This window comes from Salmo salar, chromosome 25, assembly GCF_965601325.2.
Source record: "Salmo salar chromosome 25, fSalSal1, whole genome shotgun sequence".
Classification (NCBI taxonomy): domain Eukaryota; kingdom Metazoa; phylum Chordata; class Actinopteri; order Salmoniformes; family Salmonidae; genus Salmo; species Salmo salar.
The window spans coordinates 51,349,957-51,371,591 of NC_138315.1; the positions used below are offsets into that span (position 1 = coordinate 51,349,957).

Sequence of the window (21,635 nt, forward strand, 5' to 3'; positions counted from 1 at the left end):
ATGGATTACATTTCTACAGTTGGTTACGGCTGTCAGTTTGCCATTTCGCTGAAAAGAAAAGACTAGTCTGTCTGTAGAAGCAAAAAAAGTATAATTCTCAATAACTTTTGAGCAATTCTGAGTGAACAGCGCTGTTTTTCGAAGTAGCTTATCTTGAGATAGGCTATTGGCAGGAGTGCATCGGCCATCGCCTTGATTTATAGCCTACTGTATGTCTTCATCATTGGGTGATTCTGAAAAGTGCCACTGAAAAGTTTATTTAGTAGCCTACTGTAGCCTATAATATATACATACGTTTGGACACAACGACTCATTCCAGGGTATTTCTTTATTTTTACTATTTTCTACATTGTAGAATAATAGTGAAGACATCAAAACTATAAAATAACACGTATGGAATCACGTAGTAACCAAAAAACTGTTCATTAAAATATATTTTATATTTGAGATTCTTCAAAGTAGCCACCTTTTGCCTTGATGACAGCTTTGCACACTCTTGGCATTCTCTCAACCAGCTTCATGAGGTAGTCACCTGGAAGGATCGACGCAGGAGATGAGAAGCAGGTACAGGGAGTGAAGGTTTAATAACTGACGGACATGAAACGGAACAGGAACAGCGTCTGCACAGGAACACATAACAACAATTAATGCCGACACAGGGAACACCGAGGAACAGACAGATATATAGGGGGTAATCAACAACGTGAAGAAGTCCAGGTGAGTCCGATGAGTGCTGATGCGCATAATGATGGTGACAGGCGTACGTAATGATGGTGACAGGTGTGAGTAATGATGGTGACAGGTGTGTGTAATGATGGTGACAGGTTTGTGTAATGATGGTGACAGGTGTGTGTAATGATGGTAACAGGTGTGTGTAATGATGGTGACAGGTGTGTGTAATGATGGTGACAGGTGTGTGTAATGATGGTGACAGGTGTGTGTAATGATGGTGACAGGTGTGTGTAATGATGGTGACAGGTGTGTGTAATGATGGTAACAGGTGTGTGTAATGATGGTGACAGGTGTGTGTAATGATGGTGACAGGTGTGCGTAATGATGGTGACAGGTGTGTGTAATGATGGTGACAGGTGTGCGTAATGATGGTAACAGGTGTGTGTAATGATGGTGACAGGTGTGCGTAATGATGGTGACAGGTGTGTGTAATGATGGTGACAGGTGTGTGTAATGATGGTGACAGGTGTGTGTAATGATGGTGACAGGTGTGTGTAATGATGGTAACAGGTGTGCGTAATGATGGTAACAGGTGTGTGTAATGGGGACCAGGTGTGAGTAATGATGGTAACAGGTGTGTGTAATGATGGTAACAGGTGTGTGTAATGATGGTGACAGGTGTGTGTAATGATGGTAACAGGTGTGTGTAATGATGGTAACAGGTGTGTGTAATGATGGTAACAGGTGTGTGTAAAGAAGGGTAGCCTGGCGCCCTCGAGCACCACGGAGGAGGAACGGGAGCAAGCGTGACACAATCAACAGGTGTGCCTTGTTAAAAGTTAATTTGTGTAATTTCTTTCCTCCTTAATGCGTTTGAGCCAATCAGTTGTGTTTTGACAAGGTAGGTTTGGTATACAGAAGATAGCCCTATTTGGTAAAAGACATAGTCCATATTATTGCAAGAACAGCTCAAATAAGCAAAGAGAAACGACAGTCCAACATTACTTTAAGACATGAAGGTCAGTCAATCCGGAAAATTTCATGAAAGTTTCTTCATGTGCAGTCGCAAAAAAACCATCGAGCGTTATGATGAAACAGGCTCTATAATCTGTGTGTCCGTTCAGTGGCCTGGGCTACTGTTTGCCTTCAAGTCCAGTTTGTTTTTATTGATCTCAGTTGTCAGTCAGAGTAGCCACTCATGTCAGTCATGTGTGTGGTTAAAAAAAAATATTATAATATCTTATGTTATTTAATTTACGTAGAATTGTATGAAATGCGTTTATAAAAAGCTAAAAACAAATATTCATACTATACCCTGTATTTCCATGTGTGGAAACCCTAAAAACATGTCTGCTCGTCTGTATGCCGCTACGCAAATATGATTTATAGATTCATGCAAGGATTTATTATAAAGCACACCCCCAACTCAAAACATCTTCCTAAAGCTATGCCATTAATCCACCAATACAAACCCACTATCACACAAGGAAACTCTGTTCAGGTCACTAACTATGTAGACACACAGTACATTTCATATACAGTACGGCATATACATTATTATATGTTTGTATTTACATCATTGGCTAATACCATATTATGCCTATTGTCCACAGTCCTTGTCTTTACATATCAACACCACACAACTTTAACTTTAAAACGAGACCTACTATCCTCCGATGGGACTCTACAGTATGTCTCCATCATCTGTGATCCTACAGGCAGAGAAGGGGGTCGTCCTGAACCAAGGTAAGTGCCACAGTCTTCTCAGGAGGTAAGGGGACTCATAAATTAACACCACTTCCCGGTGATACCCTGGCCCACTGTCGACTGATGTCCATCCTGTCTTCTCCATCTCTGCCGAGTCAAGTCCTCTCTCCGATGAAGACCCTGAGAGAAGAACATAGACACATGATGACATGCACCTGTCGTTACACTAAGGCCTGGTGTTTGGACATCGTTTTTGTCTTTATTTTCACCCGAAAAGATCATTAATGAATCATGATCAGGTGCTATATGAGTTAATGAATCATGATCAGGTGCTACAGTGCACGCCCAATTTTTCAGTTTTTTATTTGTTAAAAACGTTTGAAATATCCAATACATTTCGTTCCACTTCATGATTGTGTCCCACTTGTTGTTAATTCTTCACAAAAAAATACAGTTTTATATCTTTATGTTTGAAGCCTGAAATGTGGCAAAAGGTCGGAAAGTTCAAGGGGGCCGAATACTTTCGCAAGGCACTGTATATGAGTTAATGAATCATGATCAGGTGCTATATGAGTTAATGAATCAGAAGCAGGTGCTATATGAGTTAATGAATCATGAGCAGGTGCTGTATGAGTTAATGAATCATGATCGGGTGCTATATGAGTTAATGAATCATGATCAGGTGCTGTATGAGTTAATGAATCATGATCAGGTGCTATATGAGTTAATGAATCATGTTCAGGTGCTATATGAGTTAATGAATCATGATCAGGTGCTATATGAGTTAATGAATCATGATCGGGTGCTATATGGGTTAATGAATCAGAAGCAGGTGCTATATGACTTAATGAATCATGTTCAGGTGCTGTATGAGTTAATGAATCATGTTCAGGTGCTATATGAGTTAATGAATCATGATCGGGTGCTATATGGGTTAATGAATCAGAAGCAGGTGCTATATGACTTAATGAATCATGTTCAAGTGCTGTATGAGTTAATGAATCATGATCAGGTGCTATATGAGTTAATGAATCATGATCGGGTGCTGTATGAGTTAATGAATCATGATCAGGTGCTATATGAGTTAATGAATCATGATCGGGTGCTGTATGAGTTAATGAATCAGGATCAGGTGCTATATGACTTAATGAATCAGAAGCAGGTGCTATATGAGTTAATGAATCAGAAGCAGGTGCTATATGAGTTAATGAATCATGTTCAGGTGCTATATGAGTTAATGAATCATGTTCAGGTGCTATATGAGTTAATGAATCATGTTCAAGTGCTATATGAGTTAATGAATCATGTTCAGGTGCTATATGAGTTAATGAATCATGTTCAGGTGCTATATGAGTTAATGAATCATGATCAGGTGCTATATGAGTTAATGAATCATGTTCAGGTGCTGTATGAGTTAATGAATCATGCATCTGATATGTTAGTGCATTTAAAAAAAAAAAACTTATACATAATGACTAGAATGGATAAAGCCCCTCAGTCCACATTGATTCGAATGGGACTGTATATTCTAGTTACTATATTTCTATGCTTACATCATGAACAACTTTTATTTAAAAAAAAAAATGTTTTACCTTTATATAACTAGGCAAGACAGTTAAGAACAAATTCTTATTTTACAATGACGGTCTAGGAACAGTGGGTTAACTGCCTTGTTCAGGGGCAGAACGACAGATTTTGACCTTGTCAGCTTGCAACCTTTCGGTTACTAGTCCAACGCTCTAACCACTGGGCTACGCTGCCGCCCCAGTGTTGAAATAGATAGTAACAATTTACTTTACCCGATACTGTATTGTCCAATAGGAAAGCCAGGATGCCCACCAAGAGCACAGGTGAGGTCAGAAGAGAATGGAGAAGGACATCAACACTGACCATACCTGCACAGGTATACACACGATGGTATACACACGATCAGGATATGGACAAGACACGCAATTTAGCCACATTGCTCTATTGTCCCTGGCTGTGTAATGTCACAGTAGCCTGGTCCCAGATCTGTTTGCGCCGTGTAGTCCATTGATGTCACTGTCAAGCCAAGCAAGTCATTTTTAACGTGACAGTTCCACAATGAGTTGGGAAAGAGAGCACAAAACAGATCTGGGACCAGTCTGATGTCAGACTAGGCCTGGTCTAAAGTCTGCTTGGAGTTGACTGTACGTCACAAAACAGATCTGGGACCTGTCTAATATTAGAGAAATTACCAGTATCAATAAAGAGGGTCTGCATGCGGAACCAGTGAGGCAGTACCAGAGACATGAAGACAGCCAAGCCGATGTTGAAGATGTTACGTCCAGAGTCGATGTGTGTGAACTGGAAGTACCTCACGCCTGTAGCCACGGCGATAGTGTATGTTACACTGAGAACAGCACCTGAACAGGGATGGAGAGAGAGAGAAGGAGAAATTCATCACCTTTTATCAGTTCATTTTTCCTCTAGTCGTCAGAGTCACTCAACAGAAACATAACATGTAGACTTGTAGGCAGACACGCAGGACAAAGACAGACAAGAGGACAGATCATTAAACTAACCGTAGATGGCCAAAGGGACAGAGGTGATGACCTGTGTCAGTCGAGGCGACACTCCTAGGGCCAGTCCCAAGATGGCTGTCAGTTGCACTGTCCACCTGGACCCAGACTAGGAAGAGAGAGAGGAGCAGGAGAAAGATTCAAAACATACTGTCCAAATGGACCCAGACTGGATCATGGGAAAGAGTGAAAACATAGACACTTTCTGCCTTGACCGAGACCGGAGGAGAGAGAGGAGATGGGTCAAACATAGACACTTTCTGCCTGGACCGAGACCGGAGGAGAGAGAGGAGATGGGTCAAACATAGACACTTTCTGCCTGGACCGAGACCGGAGGAGAGAGAGGAGATGGGTCAAACATAGACACTTTCTGCCTGGACCGAGACCGGAGGAGAGAGAGGAGATGGGTCAAACATAGACACTTTCTGCCTGGACCGAGACCGGAGGAGAGAGAGGAGATGGGTCAAACATAGACACTTTCTGCCTGGACCGAGACCGGAGGAGAGAGAGGAGATGGGTCAAACATAGACACTGTATGCAGAGCGGGAAATCAGCGCTCACAACACGTCTCAGAGTACGAGTGCTGGTCTAGGATCAGTTTTGCCTTTTAAACCATATTGAATAAGAGGGTGGACCCTCTGATCCTAGACCTGCACACCTATTCTGAGACGCTTTGTGAATACGGGCCCTGTTCTCAGATACAAGTTTTCCCGGACCCAAATTAAGCAGCTAGTCAAGGACTAGGACTTGAGCCGCGCCTGGGAAACTGACCGTCAGAGATAAACAGAGGACTGACTTCTAAATGATGCTCACATGACATCATCATCAGTACCTGGCTGAGTCCCAGAGTACAGGTGTTGGGGACACTGCTGCTGAGCCCCAGTGGCGCACCCATCAAGCCAGCCACCACACTGCCCAGACCCTGGGCCCCAAGGCCCCTGTTACAGGCTGCAGCGGGGGGAGGGGGGACTCCCAGGAGCCGGGCTGTTAGCACGTACATCCCCACTGAACTGACAGAGGAAGAGAGGGCTGCAACGACACCGGCCGCCATGCCTCGAACTGACAGCAGGGGTAGACCTGCCTCTGCTTCACTCGCACACACGCGCACACGCGCACGCACGCACGCACGCACACACACACACACACACACACGCACACACACAGTATATATGGAGAGATCATATTTTTATATTCACAACATGAAATGAACCTTAAAAATATTTCTATATTTGATTGATGACATAGACGGAGACTAAAAAAAATGTACTAGACAGTCTCTATGTTCTACCACAGGTTATTATCGTATAAACATGTCACCAGAGACTATAAAACAGTTATCGTTAGTGTTCATTAACTCCGCTGACCTGCCAGAGGAAGGCTGAGCCACGGCACAGTGAAGGAAGTGAGGTCCGACCTTAAAGGTACGGGAAGGGAAGTGTTACTTGTCTTCAGTGCCGGCAGCAGCTCGGAGACAGAACGTAGACGTAAAACCCCAAAACTTTCTAATACTTCACACAGAGCCCACACACTCATTAGGGGCAGCAGCACCTGCAACAACAAAAAAAATATATATATACAGTTCCCTTTCACATCTACAGTAACGTGCTTTGATTTTCTTGCTAAAATGGGAACATAAAAATAAAGCGATTCCCTTAAAATGTTGAAAGTGCATGTCAGAAAGGGTACAATCAATCAATCAACCAATCAGGAGAGACTCACAGAGAGCATCCTGCAGACAGGCAGCTGAGGCATGCTGAGGCATGCTGGGAGCATGTAGGAGCGTAGATGCTGGGACAGGAACACTAGGAGAATGACTGTCCTACACAGGGAAACATGACAGTGTTAGACCTTATAGCCTATCAATCCTATAAAATGATATACAATTCAGATATTCATAAATGTTCACAAAAACATGACTGAATGCATGAGAGTTTGACAAAGTAAGGCAAAAATAGCATTTGAAAACAGAGGAAGGACAGACTGACTGATGGACAAACGGACAGACATATAGATACACAGATGGACATAGACGGACGGACAGGCAGAAAGACAGACGGACGGACGGACAGACAGACGGATTCACAGAAGGACGGACGGATGGACGGACGGACAGACAGACGGATTCACAGAAGGACGGACGGATACACAGAGAAACGTACAGTGCGGCGATGGCCCAGTGGTCTGAGCAGAGCAGAGCAGCCTCTCTGTAGATGGAGAAGCCCAGTAGACACAACAGGGGGGCTATGACCAGCGGACCGCAGTGTCTCAGAACCACACCACTCAGACCTGTCACACCCAGAACCAGCTGGACCATGCCCACCATCACAGTCATACCCTGGAGCTACATAGGAACACACAGAGAGAGATTAGATATGGCCCAGCATTAGACTAGAACATAGGGAGAGATTAGATATGGCCCAGCATTAGAATAGAACAGAGGGAGAGATTAGATATGGCCCAGCATTAGACTAGAACAGAGAGGGAGAGATTAGATATGGCCCAGCATTATAATAGAACAGAGAGGGAGAGATTAGATATGGTCCAGCATTAGAATAGAACAGAGGGAGAGATTAGATATGGCCCAGCATTAGACTAGAACAGAGAGGGAGAGATTAGATATGGCCCAGCATTAGACTAGAACAGAGAGGGAGATTAGATATGGCCCAGCATTAGAATGGAACAGAGAGGGAGAGATTAGATATGGCCCAGCATTAGACTAGAACAGAGAGGGAGATTAGATATGGCCCAGCATTAGAATGGAACAGAGAGGGAGAGATTAGATTTGGCCCAGCATTATAATAGAACAGAGGGAGAGATTAGATATGGCCCAGCATTAGACTAGAACAGATGGAGAGATTAGATATGGCCCAGCATTATAATAGAACAGAGGGAGAGATTAGATATGGCCCAGCATTATAATAGAACAGAGGGAGAGATTAAATATGGCCCAGCATTAGACTAGAACAGAGGGAGAGAGATTAGATATGGCCCAGCATTAGAATAGAACAGAGAGGGAGAGATTAGATATGGCCCAGCATTAGAATAGAACAGAGGGAGAAATATGGCCCAGCATTAGACTAGAACAGAGGGAGAGATTAGATATGGCCCAGCATTAGAATAGAACAGAGAGGGAGAGATTAGATATGGCCCAGCATTAGACTAGAACAGAGAGGGAGAGATTAGATATGGCCCAGCATTAGACTAGAAGAGGGAGAGGGATTAGATATGGCCCAGCATTAGACTAGAACAGAGAGGGAGAGATTAGATATGGCCCAGCATTAGACTAGAACAGAGAGGGAGAGATTAGATATGGTCCAGCATTAGACTAGAAGAGGGAGAGGGATTAGATATGGCCCAGCATTAGACTAGAACAGAGAGGGAGAGATTAGATATGGCCCAGCATTAGAATAGAACAGAGAGGGAGAGAGTAGATATGGCCCAGCATTAGAATAGAACAGATAGGGAGAGATTAGATATGGCCCAGCATTAGAATAGAACAGAGGGGAGAGATTAGATATGGCCCAGCATTAGACTAGAACAGAGAGGGAGAGATTAGATATGGTCCTGCATTATAATAGAACAGAGGGAGAGATTAGATATGGCCCAGCATTAGAATAGAAGAGGGAGAGGGATTAGATATGGCCCAGCATTAGACTAGAACAGAGAGGGAGAGATTAGATATGGTCCAGCATTAGACTAGAAGAGGGAGAGGGATTAGATATGGCCCAGCATTAGACTAGAACAGAGAGGGAGGGATTAGATATGGTCCTGCATTATAATAGAACATAGGGAGAGATTAGATATGGTCCTGCATTATAATAGAACAGAGGGAGAGATTAGATATGGCCCAGCATTAGACTAGAACAGAGAGGGAGAGATTAGATATGGTCCTGCATTAGAATAGAACAGAGGGAGAGATTAGATATGGCCCAGCATTAGACTAGAACAGAGAGGGAGATTAGATATGGCCCAGCATTAGAATGGAACAGAGAGGGAGAGATTAGATTTGGCCCAGCATTATAATAGAACAGAGGGAGAGATTAGATATGGCCCAGCATTAGACTAGAACAGAGAGGGAGAGATTAGATATGGTCCTGCATTAGAATAGAACAGAGGGAGAGATTAGATATGGCCCAGCATTAGACTAGAACAGAGAGGGAGATTAGATATGGCCCAGCATTAGAATGGAACAGAGAGGGAGAGATTAGATTTGGCCCAGCATTATAATAGAACAGAGGGAGAGATTAGATATGGCCCAGCATTAGACTAGAACAGATGGAGAGATTAGATATGGCCCAGCATTATAATAGAACAGAGGGAGAGATTAGATATGGCCCAGCATTAGACTAGAACAGATGGAGAGATTAGATATGGCCCAGCATTATAATAGAACAGAGGGAGAGATTAAATATGGCCCAGCATTAGACTAGAACAGAGGGAGAGAGATTAGATATGGCCCAGCATTAGAATAGAACAGAGAGGGAGAGATTAGATATGGCCCAGCATTAGAATAGAACAGAGGGAGAAATATGGCCCAGCATTAGACTAGAACAGAGGGAGAGATTAGATATGGCCCAGCATTAGAATAGAACAGAGAGGGAGAGATTAGATATGGCCCAGCATTAGAATAGAACAGAGAGGGAGAGATTAGATATGGCCCAGCATTAGAATAGAACAGAGAGGGAGAGATTAGATATGGCCCAGCATTAGAATAGAACAGAGAGGGAGAGATTAGATATGGCCCAGCATTAGAATAGAACAGAGGGAGAAATATGGCCCAGCATTAGACTAGAACAGAGGGAGAGATTAGATATGGCCCAGCATTAGAATAGAACAGAGGGAGAAATATGGTCCAGCATTAGACTAGAAGAGGGAGAGGGATTAGATATGGCCCAGCATTAGACTAGAAGAGAGAGGGAGAGATTAGATATGGTCCTGCATTATAATAGAACAGAGGGAGAGATTAGATATGGTCCTGCATTATAATAGAACAGAGGGAGAGATTAGATATGGCCCAGCATTAGACTAGAACAGAGAGGGAGAGATTAGATATGGCCCAGCATTAGACTAGAACAGAGGGAGAGATTAGATATGGCCCAGCATTAGACTAGAACAGAGGGAGAGATTAGATATGGCCCAGCATTAGACTAGAACAGAGAGGGAGAGATTAGATATGGCCCAGCATTAGACTAGAACAGAGAGGGAGAGATTAGATATGGCCCAGCATTAGAATAGAACAGAGGGAGAGATTACATATGGTCCTGCATTAGACTAGAACAGAGAGGGAGAGGTTGGTGAAATATTCACTGTACAGTACAGATAGAAACAAAATGGCTGAATTGCAGAAAAATATCAAGAGATGAGGACAGAAAGGGAGATGACATGATATATGTCACACCATTGAACAGTATGGTTTAATTGCAGTGACAATATGGTTTAATTGCAGTAAATATCGATAAATGGTCTATAAAATCAATACAAATAACCTGCAGATAAAGTTTTCTGAACAAGAGTTTATTTCCATAAAACTAAATCCACCAATTTTTCACATTTGGGTACCTACATGTACATTTGTGTGTAAAGTATTGCTGCTGGAAGACTTTTAATTAATTGATTTTAGATTTATATGAAAAACGCTAAAAAAAAAGGGGAAAAAGTATTTGATCCCCTGTTGATTTTGTACGTTTGTCCACTGACAAAGAAATGATCAGTCTATAATTTTAATGGTAGGTTTATTTGAACAGTGAGAGACAGAATAACAACAAAAATATCCAGAAAAACGCATGTCAAAAATGTTATACATTTATTTGCATTTTAATGAGATCCTGGGGCCAACCCTGGGTGCACATATAGTTTTTGCCCGAGCAGAACCAAGTAGGAGGAAACACTGTGCCCTGACAGAACCAAGTAGGGGTAAAACACTGTGCCCTGGCAGAACCAAGTAGGGGGAAAACACTGTGCCCTGGCAGAACCAAGTAGGGGTAAAACACTGTGCCCTGGCAGAACCAAGTAGGGTAAAACACTGTGCCCTGGCAGAACCAAGTAGGGTATAACACTGTGCCCTAGCAGAACCAAGTAGGGTAAAACACTGTGCCCTAGCAGAACCAAGTAGAGATAAAACACTGTGCCCTGGCAGAACCAAGTAGGAGGAAACACTGTGCCCTGGCAGAACCAAGTAGGGTAAAACACTGTTCCCTAGCAGAACCAAGTAGGGTAAAACACTGTGCCCTGGCAGAACCAAGTAGGGTGAAACACAGTGCCCTGGTAGAACCAAGTAGGGTAAAACACAGTGCCCTGGCAGAACCAAGTAGAAGGAAACACTGTGCCCAAGCAGAACCAAGTAGGGTGAAACACAGTGCCCTGGCAGAACCAAGTAGGAGGAAACACTGTGCCCTGACAGTACCAAGTAGGGTAGAACACTGTCATGATTAGATAGTGAGAGAAAAACACACCAATCTCTCAGAATATCTTTAAACAATAAAAGCTCATTTACCAACATTACTGAAAATGGATATATAGCGTTTTGGAATTAAACTCGTCATACGTTAATGTCTACATCAGCCTCACACACACACACACACACACACACACACACACACACACACACACACACACACACACACACACACACACACACACACACACACACACACACACACACACACACACACCAATACACTTGTAAGACACTCCTCTCTACCATACTGAGCACCATCTAACCCAAACCTTTACCCTAAACTGGGTTCGTATCCTAACCCCAATTCCACCCTTTACTCTAAACCAGGTTAATTTCCTAGTGGCGCAGGCACTGCATCTCAGTGCTAGAGGCGTCACTACAGACCCTGGTTCAGCGGTCTAAGGCACTGCATCTCAGCGCTGGAGGCGTCACTACAGACCCTGGTGCAGCGGTCTAAGGCACTGCATCTCAGTGCTAGAGGCGTCACTACAGACCCTGGTGCAGCGGTCTAAGGCACTGCATCTCAGTGCTAGAGGCGTCACTACAGACCCTGGTGCAGCGGTCTAAGGCACTGCATCTCAGTGCTAGAGGCGTCACTACAGACCCTGGTTCAGCGGTCTAAGGCACTGCATCTCAGCGCTAGAGGCGTCACTACAGACCCTGGTTTGATTCCAGGCTGTATCACAACCGGTCGTGATTAGGAGACCCATAGGGCGGCGCACAATTAGCCCAGCGTCGTCCGGGTTAGGGTTTGGCCGGAGTAGGCCGTCATTGTAAGTAAGAATTGTATCTGACTTCCCTAGTTAAATAAAGGTTAAAAAACAACCTTCCCCTCCACTGATACATCGCCTTCTCTCCCTTCTTTGATGTTTTTGTTTAGTCTCCTGGTTTTGGGGGGGTTCATTTCTATAATTGTAAAGGGACTTGAAAAGCACTAGAAGTCCCATATATTAGGAGAGTTTATGGGACCAAATGGGACCGAGCACGCCCTCATTCTCATTGACGGGGGGGGGGTGTAGTGGAGCAGGTTGAGAGTTCCTTGGCGTCCACATCACTAACAAACTAACATGTTCCAAGCAGGCAAAACCTATTCCCCCTCAGGAGACTGAAAATATTTGGCAATGGTCCTCAGATCCTCAAAAGGTTCTACAGCTGCACCATCGAGAGCATCCTGACGGGTTGCATCATTGCCTGGTATGGCAACTGCTCTGCCTCCGACCATAAGGCATTACAGAGGGTAATGCGTACGAGCCAGTACATCACTGGGGTCAAGCTTCCTGCCATCCAGGACCTCTATACCAGGCGGTGTCAGAAGAAGGCCCTAAAAATTGTCAAAGACTCCAGCCACCCAAGTCATAGACTGTTCTCTCTGCTAACGCACCGCAAGCGGTACTGGGGCGCCAAGTCTAGGTCCAAGAGGCTTCTAAACAGCTTCTACCCCCCACCAAGCCATAAGACTCCTGAACATCTAATCTCCATTAAAGATTTTTACAATCACTTTGGCACTAATTTCAGAACCTTGATGTCATTTTCCTAAACTCTAGACATAAAACTCACAACCGATGATCTAAAATTCGAAACTCAGGACACTTTTTTTCTCAATTGCTTGGAAACAAAACACATAAAGGTCAGATCATTTGTTCATTGAACTAAAAGCAGATCCATATTGACATTAATTACCGTGGAACATTGAACCAATTGGACTACATTATCTATGGATGTAGTTTTTCATCATCATTCTTTATCAGACACTGTTTCTATTGTATCTTGTGTGTTGGCTGATCTAAATTAATGTTCCTATGGTATTTCATGATAAATTGGTTATTTGAACCAATGATTCTGCAAGTGCAATGTTTCTTTAAAGATATGAATGCTCAGTGCAATGTTTTGAACATTGGACGGCCTGTGTTACAAGTGATGGCCGTTTTGAGTTTTGTGTCTAGAGTTTTGAAATTAGTGTCGACGTGATTGTAAAAAACTGTATTTATCTATGCATATTCACTTTAATAACTCTACCTACATATACATATTACCTCCATTATCTTGACTAACCGGTGCCCCCGCACATTGACTCTGTACCGGTACCCCCTGTATATAGCCTCCACATTGACTCTGTACCGGTACCCCCTGTATATAGCCTCCACATTGACTCTGTACCGGTACCCCCTGTATATAGCCTCCACATTGACTCTGTACCGGTACCCCCTGTATATAGCCTCCACATTGACTCTGTACTGGTACCCCCTGTATGTAGCCTCCACATTGACTCTGTACCGGTACCCCCTGTATATAGCCTCCACATTGACTCTGTACCGGTACCCCCTGTATATAGCCTCCACATTGACTCTGTACCAGTACCCCCTGTATATAGCCTCCACATTGACTCTGTACCGGTACCCCCTGTATATAGCCTCCACATTGACTCTGTACCGGTACCCCCTGTATATAGCCTCCACATTGACTCTGTACCGGTACCCCCTGTATATAGCCTCCACATTGACTCTGTACCGGTACCTCCTGTATATAGCCTCCACATTGACTCTGTACCGGTACCCCCTGTATATAGCCTACACATTGACTCTGTACCGTAACACCCTGTATATAGCCTCCACATTGACTCTGTACCGTAATACCCTGTATATAGCCTACACATTGACTCTGTACCGTAACACCCTGTATATAGTCTCCACATTGACTCTGTACCAGTACCCCCTGTATATAGCCTCGCTATTGTTATTTTACTGTTGCTCTTTAATTATTTGTTACTTTTATTTTCTATTTTTTACTTAACACTTTTTTTTCTTAACTTCTTAAAGCATTGTTGGTTAAGGGGCTTGTAAGTAAAGCATTTCACTGTAAGGTCTACTACACCTGTTGTATTCAGCATTTCACTGTAAGGTCTACTACACCTGTTGTATTCAGCATTTCACTGTGAGGTCTACTACACCTGTTGTATTCAGCATTTCACTGTGAGGTCTACTACACCTGTTGTATTCAGCATTTCACTGTGAGGTCTACTACACCTGTTGTATTCAGCATTTCACTGTAAGGTCTACTACACCTGTTGTATTCAGCATTTCACTGTAAGGTCTACTACACGTGTTGTATTCAGCATTTCACTGTAAGGTCTACTACACCTGTTGTATTCAGCATTTCACTGTAAGGTCTACTACACCTGTTGTATTCGACGCATGTGACAAATACAATTTGATTTGATTTACTATTTTAGTAGTAAAGTCTCTTGATAAAGGTAATGAAAAATGATTTGAATCTAAACATAACTCCGGAATGTTGCCGTAACAAAGGAAGTGGTAATGAGATAGAGGAAGTGGTCTGGTCTGTGGGTTCAGCACCACGGACAGCAGCACTACAGCCGGAGTACAGTACCTCTCTGACTGGGTTGGCTCTGGGTAGAATATCCTCCTCACTCTCCTCACAGTGCCCTCTGCAGGCCGGTTCAGTAACTGCAGGAGAGCAATAGCAGTAAGTACCATTTAACCACAACGAGATACAAACAACGAGATACAAAGGCCATGTTCACACTCGTGTTGTACAACGGATACACAACGCATTTCACACAACGGTTGTGATATTTTTATTTTTATTTGGATGAGTTTGTCAGCCAAAACACAATGTTGTGTCAAAGGAGTTTTACATCAGTTGTACAACCTGAGTGTGAACTTGGTCTGAGGTAAATGGTAGGTTGTCAGATTGATGTAGTTAACTCACCAATCTGAGCAGTGAGGACTATAGCAGGGATAAGGATTTCCAGAGAAGGAGCCTGGACCAGAGGAAGGCTGAGGATGAGACAGTTCGGATTTGTATTCATGTCTGTCAAATGTGTTTAATGCTTGGGTTTGATCATCATAGACAGGCCTTCCCTGTGGCACAGTTGGTAGAGCACGGTGTTTGCAACGCCGGCATGGTGTTTGCAGCGCCAGGGTTGTGGGTTCGATTCCCACAGGGGGGCAAGTACAAAAAAACTAAAAAAATGTATGAAATGTATCCATTCACTACTGTAAGTCACTCTGGATAAGAGCGTCTGCTAAATGACTAAAAAAATGTTTTAAAAAATGTAAAGGTGTGAGTGAGAGAGTGGAGAGATAATGTATAAATGTTTTAAAGAAGGGCAAACTAACTAATTGATTGATTGTGATTATTCCTCACCATGTCCCCAGACAGCTCTGTATCAGAGTGGAGAGACCGGAGTAGAACAACATGGAGCACAGTAACCTCTCTCTCTCTCCATCCTGTAACAGTAGATGTTGCTGCAACACACCCAGGACCAGAATCAGCAGAGAGCACTGCACAAACACCTGCTGTAGAGAGAGAGAGAGAGATTCACCAGAACTGCAGTATGAAACTGGTACCAACAGCAAGCCAGTGGTAGGTAGGTACCAACAACAAGCCAGTGGTGGGTAGGTACCAACAACAAGCCAGTGGTAGGTAGGTACCAACAACAAGCCAGTGGTAGGTACCAACAGCAAGCCAGTGGTAGGTAGGTACCAACAGCAAGCCAGTGGTAGGTACCAACAGCAAGCCAGTGGTAGGTACCAACAGCAAGCCAGTGGTGGGTAGGTACCAACAGCAAGCCAGTGGTGGGTAGGTACCAACAACAAGCCAGTGGTGGGTAGGTACCAACAGCAAGCCAGTGGTAGGTAGGTACCAACAACAAGCCAGTGGTAGGTACAAACAGCAAGCCAGTGGTAGGTAGGTACCAACAACAAGCCAGTGGTAGGTCGGTACCAACAGCAAGCCAGTGGTAGGTACCAACAGCAAGCCAGTGGTAAGTAGGTACCAACAGCAAGCCAGTGGTAGGTAGGTACCAACAACAAGCCAGTGGTAGGGAGGTACCAACAGCAAGCCAGTGGTAGGTAGGTACCAACAGCAAGCCAGTGGTAGGTAGGTACCAACAGCAAGCCAGTGGTAGGTACCAACAGCAAGCCAGTGGTGGGTAGGTACCAACAGCAAGCCAGTGGTGGGTAGGTACCAACAGCAAGCCAGTGGTGGGTAGGTACCAACAACAAGCCAGTGGTGGGTAGGTACCAACAGCAAGCCAGTGGTAGGTAGGTACCAACAACAAGCCAGTGGTGGGTAGGTACCAACAGCAAGCCAGTGGTAGGTAGGTACCAACAGCAAGCCAGTGGTAGGTAGGTACCAACAGCAAGCCAGTGGTAGGTAGGTACCAACAGCAAGCCAGTGGTAGGTAGGTACCAACAGCAAGCCAGTGGAAGGTAGGTACAAACAGCAAGCCAGTGGTAGGTAGGTACAAACAGCAAGCCAGTGGTAGGTAGGTACCAACAGCAAGCCAGTGGTAGGTAGGTACAAACAACAAGCCAGTGGTAGGTAGGTACCAACAGCAAGCCAGTGGTAGGTAGGTACCAACAGCAAGCCAGTGGTAGGTACCAACAACAAGCCAGTGGTAGGTACCAACAGCAAGCCAGTGGTAGGTACCAACAACAAGCCAGTGGTAGGTAGGTACCAACAGCAAGCCAGTGGTAGGTAGGTACCAACAGCAAGCCAGTGGTAGGTACCAACAACAAGCCAGTGGTAGGTAGGTACCAACAGCAAGCCAGTGGGAGGTAGGTACCAACAGCAAGCCAGTGGTAGGTACCAACAACAAGCCAGTGGTAGGTAGGTACCAACAACAAGCCAGTGGTAGGTAGGTACCAACAGCAAGCCAGTGGTAGGTAGGTACCAACAGCAAGCCAGTGGTAGGTAGGTACCAACAACAAGCCAGTGGTAGGTAGGTACCAACAACAAGCCAGTGGTGGGTAGGTACCAACAGCAAGCCAGTGGTGGGTAGGTACCAACAGCAAGCCAGTGGTAGGTAGGTACCAACAGCAAGCCAGTGGTAGGTAGGTACCAACAACAAGCCAGTGGTAGGTAGGTACCAACAGCAAGCCAGTGGTAGGTACCAACAACAAGCCAGTGGTAGGTACCAACAGCAAGCCAGTGGTAGGTACCAACAACAAGCCAGTGGTAGGTAGGTACCAACAGCAAGCCAGTGGTGGGTAGGTACCAACAGCAAGCCAGTGGTAGGTAGGTACCAACAGCAAGCCAGTGGTAGGTAGGTACCAACAGCAAGCCAGTGGTAGGTAGGTACCAACAGCAAGCCAGTGGGAGGTAGGTACCAACAACAAGCCAGTGGTAGGTACCAACAACAAGCCAGTGGTAGGTACCAACAGCAAGCCAGTGGTAGGTACCAACAACAAGCCAGTGGTAGGTAGGTACCAACAGCAAGCCAGTGGTGGGTAGGTACCAACAGCAAGCCAGTGGTAGGTAGGTACCAACAGCAAGCCAGTGGTAGGTAGGTACCAACAGCAAGCCAGTGGGAGGTAGGTACCAACAGCAAGCCAGTGGTAGGTAGGTACCAACAGCAAGCCAGTGGGAGGTAGGTACCAACAACAAGCCAGTGGTAGGTACCAACAACAAGCCAGTGGTAGGTAGTGTCATGTCTTTGGCTATGCCGGATTAAGTGATATGACATGCTAACTTATAAAATGATTTCTCTGTAATTAATATTACCTGATTAAGCTAATCATGTAAATGTAATTAACTAGAAAGTCGGGGCACCACGGAAGAACGTTTATAGAGCCGTTATCTTCCGAATAAACTCTTAAAATACTTTGTAATATTTTACATCGATAACAGTCAATATTAACCCTTGTCTTATTTTCAGTCTCATAATGAAAGTTGTAAATTCTTGGCTATCTTCACGAACCCTGGCTAACAAGTTGAATCAGCAATACAAAATTGGGTTTAATTATTTATTTACTAAATACCTAACTAATCACACAGAATTACAAATACACAGAATACAATGATGTCATACAGAAAACGTCCTGGTGGACGGAACCTGTATGAAAGCTGGTTACACAAAGGAAAGGGGGTTGGACTTGAATGAAAGAGCGGGAAGATTTAGGAACACAGAAACAGCAGCTATGCTATCGTAAATACATTATCTTATGCATTCTAAATTACCGCCCATTTGGAAAAGGAAAATGCAATAAATATTTACTCTGAGCTGCGCTTCGGTAGATTGGTCATAGATGCTGGCCGGGTTGGCCAACAGACCTTCCTGTCCTCGCAAGAATGTCTCTGGTGGTAAATTGGATACGTGGTGGTATCTTCGTCCGTCTGTTAGACTGGATCCGTCGTCCATCCTTTCCTAGCCCACGTTACAGCGGCCGCTGCTAACTCAACGGCTAGGAAGTAGCACTTCTGTAGTGAATAAGCTCAAAGTTCATACCAGTTCATACCAGAGCTCTCGCCGAGGTTGGCTTAGTTCTGTTCTTGACATGTGTGTCCTTCTAACGTAGAGGCTGCAGACCTCCCGTACTGGAACCCCTGGTTATCTTTTCGTCAAAGGCTTATATAGTGGAGAGGGGGAGGGAGGTGTTTCATCGTTTATAACCCCTGTCTCTTCACAGGGTTGGGCCACTGATCGAGCAGGGCACTTTCCTTATGAAAACCCAAATCTCTCATTCGGAAGCTAAAATTACATTTAATCTCCTAACAAACATTTTCAATATCAAACATTTCAATTGCATAACAATTCCATGTGACTCTGATAACTAGAGGGCGTATACTTTCTCAGGTACAGTTTATGTCGTCCTGTCATCAGTCATAATGTCTCAGATGACAACCGAACTGACATACATACTCATTACGTTCCCAAGCATATTTCCAACTGGTTTTATTAACAAAATATGTGGTACCTTTCCCCATTTGTTTGATGTTCCCAGACTCTCTATATTTAACACAGCTATTCTTGTCCTTCAGTAGATTCAGAGATTGGAAGAGAGAAAGGTATTTATGGGGGGGTCATAAACCTTACCCACAGGCCAACGCCATGACAGTAGGTACCAACAGCAAGCCAGTGGGAGGTAGGTACCAACAGCAAGCCAGTGGTAGGTAGGTACCAACAGCAAGCCAGTGGTAGGTAGGTACCAACAACAAGCCAGTGGGAGGTACCAACAACAAGCCAGTGGTAGGTAGACTACAACTGACATTTAAACAACAACCTGCATGTGGTCTGTGGTCACTGCATGTTTCTCCATACCGGTTTATGTTGAACTGTTTCAAGAGTAAGTACACATCTAATATACAGTGAGGGAAAAAAGTATTTGATCCCCTGTTGATTTTGTATGTTTGCCCACTGACAAAGAAATGATCAGTCTATAATTTTAATGGTAGGTTTATTTGAACAGTGAAAGACAGAATAACAACAACAAAAATCCAGAAAAACGCATGTCAAAAATGTTATACATTTATTTGCATTTTAATGAGGGAAATAAGTATTTGACCCCTCTCAATCAGAAAGATTTCTGGCTCCCAGGTGTCTTTTATACAGGTAACGAGCTGAGATTAGGAGCACACTCTTAAAGGGAGTGCTCCTAATCTCAGCTTGTTACCTGTATAAAAGACACCTGTCCACAGAAGCAATCAATCAATCAGATTCCAAACTCTCCACCATGGCCAAGACCAAAGAGCTCTCCAAGGATGACAGGGACAAGATTGTAGACCTACACAAGGCTGGAATGGGCTACAAGACCATCGCCAAGCAGCTTGGTGAGAAGGTGACAACAGTTGGTGCGATTATTCGCAAATGGAAGAAACACAAAAGAACTGTCAATCTCCCTCGGCCTGTGGCTCCATGCAAGATCTCACCTCGTGGAGTTGCAATGATCATGAGAACGGTGAGGAATCAGCCCAGAACTACACGGGAGGATCTTGTCAATGATCTCAAGGCAGCTGGGACCATAGTCACCAAGAAAACAATTGGTAACACACTACGCCGTGAAGGACTGAAATCCTGCAGCGCCCGCAAGGTCCCCCTGCTCAAGAATACATATACATGCCCGCCTGAAGTTTGCCAATGAACATCTGAATGATTCAGAGGACAACTGGGTGAAAGTGCTGTGGTCAGATGAGACCAAAATCGAGCTCTTTGGCATCAACTCAACTCGCCGTGTTTGGAGGAGGAGGAATGCTGCCTATGACCCCAAAAACACCATCCCCACCGTCAAACATGGAGGTGGAAACATTATGCTTTGGGGGTATTTTTCTGCTAAGGGGACAGGACAACTTCACTGCATCATTTGACGGGGCCATGTACTGTCAAATCTTGGGTGAGAACCTCCTTCCCTCAGCCAGGGCATTGAAAATGGGTCGTGGATGGGTATTCCAGCATGACAATGACCCAAAACACACGGCCAAGGCGACAAAGGAGTGGCTCAAGAAGAAGCACATTAAGGTCCTGGAGTGGCCTAGCCAGTCTCCAGACCTTAATCCCATAGAAAATCTGTGGAGGGAGCTGAAGGTTCGAGTTGCCAAACGTCAGCCTCGAAACCTTAATGACTTGGAGAAGATCTGCAAAGAGGAGTGGGACAAAATCCCTTCTGAGATGTGTGGAAACCTGGTGGCCAACTACAAGAAACGTCTGACCTCTGATTGTCAACAAGGGTTTTGCCACCAAGTACTAAGTCATGTTTTGCAGAGGGGTCAAATACTTATTTCCCTCATTAAAATGCAAATCAATTTATAACATTTTTGACATGCGTTTATCTGGATTTTTTTGTTGTTATTCTGTCTCTCACTGTTCAAATAAACCTACCATTAAAATTATAGACTGATCATTTCTTTGTCAGTGGGCAAACGTACAAAATCAGCAGGGGATCAAATACCCTTTTCCCTCACTGTATATATATACTATAATATATGCCATAATGCAGACATTTTTATCCAAAGCAACTTACAGTCATGCGTAAATATATTCCATTTAACTACAACAATGGCTTTGTCACTTAGATGAGTGACCAAGGGGCTTACCTGTACCGCCAACAGCAGGTTTAGAAAGCAGGGTGGATGTTGGTTCACACTTGAGATATCTGTCCTGCTGGTGCTTCTGGTTTCGTCAGGAAGCTCCGGGTCAAAACGTTGACCTGCATCCATTATCATACACTGCTGTTTTCTTCTCGTCTAAACTCCTTACATGAATACAGATTTCCTTCTCTCTCTCTCTCTCTCTCACTTTTCTTCTCACTCCTCTCTCTCTCTCTCTCTCCTGCTCTCGGTCTTCAACTCATCCGCTGCAAACCCCTATACAACAACAACAACAGAGGATCAGCTGAAACGTGTAGCCAATCTGTCCCCTCTCTTCTGTCCTAGGTGAACTTTGACCCAGGACAGTTCCAAGTCAGTAGTTTGTCATTACTTGTATCTCTTTCTTTTAATCATTATCTTCACACACA

At 44.3% G+C, this 21,635-nt stretch overlaps 1 protein-coding gene across 9 annotated transcripts; it reads right to left on the bottom strand.

Moving 5' to 3' along the window:
• Positions 1-310: 310 nt before the first annotated feature.
• Positions 311-21,635, bottom strand: slc23a3 (solute carrier family 23 member 3). 9 transcript variants are annotated; one of them, XM_082969202.1, is made up of 15 exons: positions 21,428-21,635; positions 21,214-21,396; positions 18,401-18,603; positions 15,547-15,698; positions 15,109-15,176; positions 14,767-14,843; positions 7,082-7,263; positions 6,642-6,741; positions 6,287-6,470; positions 5,755-6,008; positions 4,926-5,031; positions 4,599-4,766; positions 4,179-4,274; positions 2,340-2,559; positions 311-620 (listed from the first exon to the last, which is right to left on the bottom strand). In XM_082969202.1, exons 3-14 carry the CDS (start codon positions 18,542-18,544, stop codon positions 2,357-2,359), a joined length of 1,734 nt encoding a protein of 577 aa, XP_082825328.1. In that variant the 5' UTR covers positions 18,545-18,603; positions 21,214-21,396; positions 21,428-21,635; the 3' UTR covers positions 311-620; positions 2,340-2,356. The 9 variants fall into 9 exon arrangements, 8 of the variants coding, with proteins under 8 accessions (XP_082825328.1, XP_082825331.1, XP_082825330.1 ...); XR_006762025.2 differs by having other exon boundaries at positions 4,645-4,766; positions 21,214-21,544; XM_082969205.1 differs by lacking the exon at positions 18,401-18,603 and having other exon boundaries at positions 15,547-15,695.

Coding starts and splice junctions, on each gene's coding strand:
- slc23a3 (XM_082969202.1), bottom strand. CDS start 18,544: ATGGACGACGGATCCAGTCTAACAGACGGACGAAGATACCACCACGTA. Junction 5,032..5,754: donor GTACTCTGGGACTCAGCCAG/GTACTGATGATG, acceptor CTCTCTTCCTAG/TCTGGGTCCAGGTGGACAGT. Junction 4,275..4,598: donor GACCCTCTTTATTGATACTG/GTAATTTCTCTA, acceptor ATACCTGTGCAG/GTATGGTCAGTGTTGATGTC.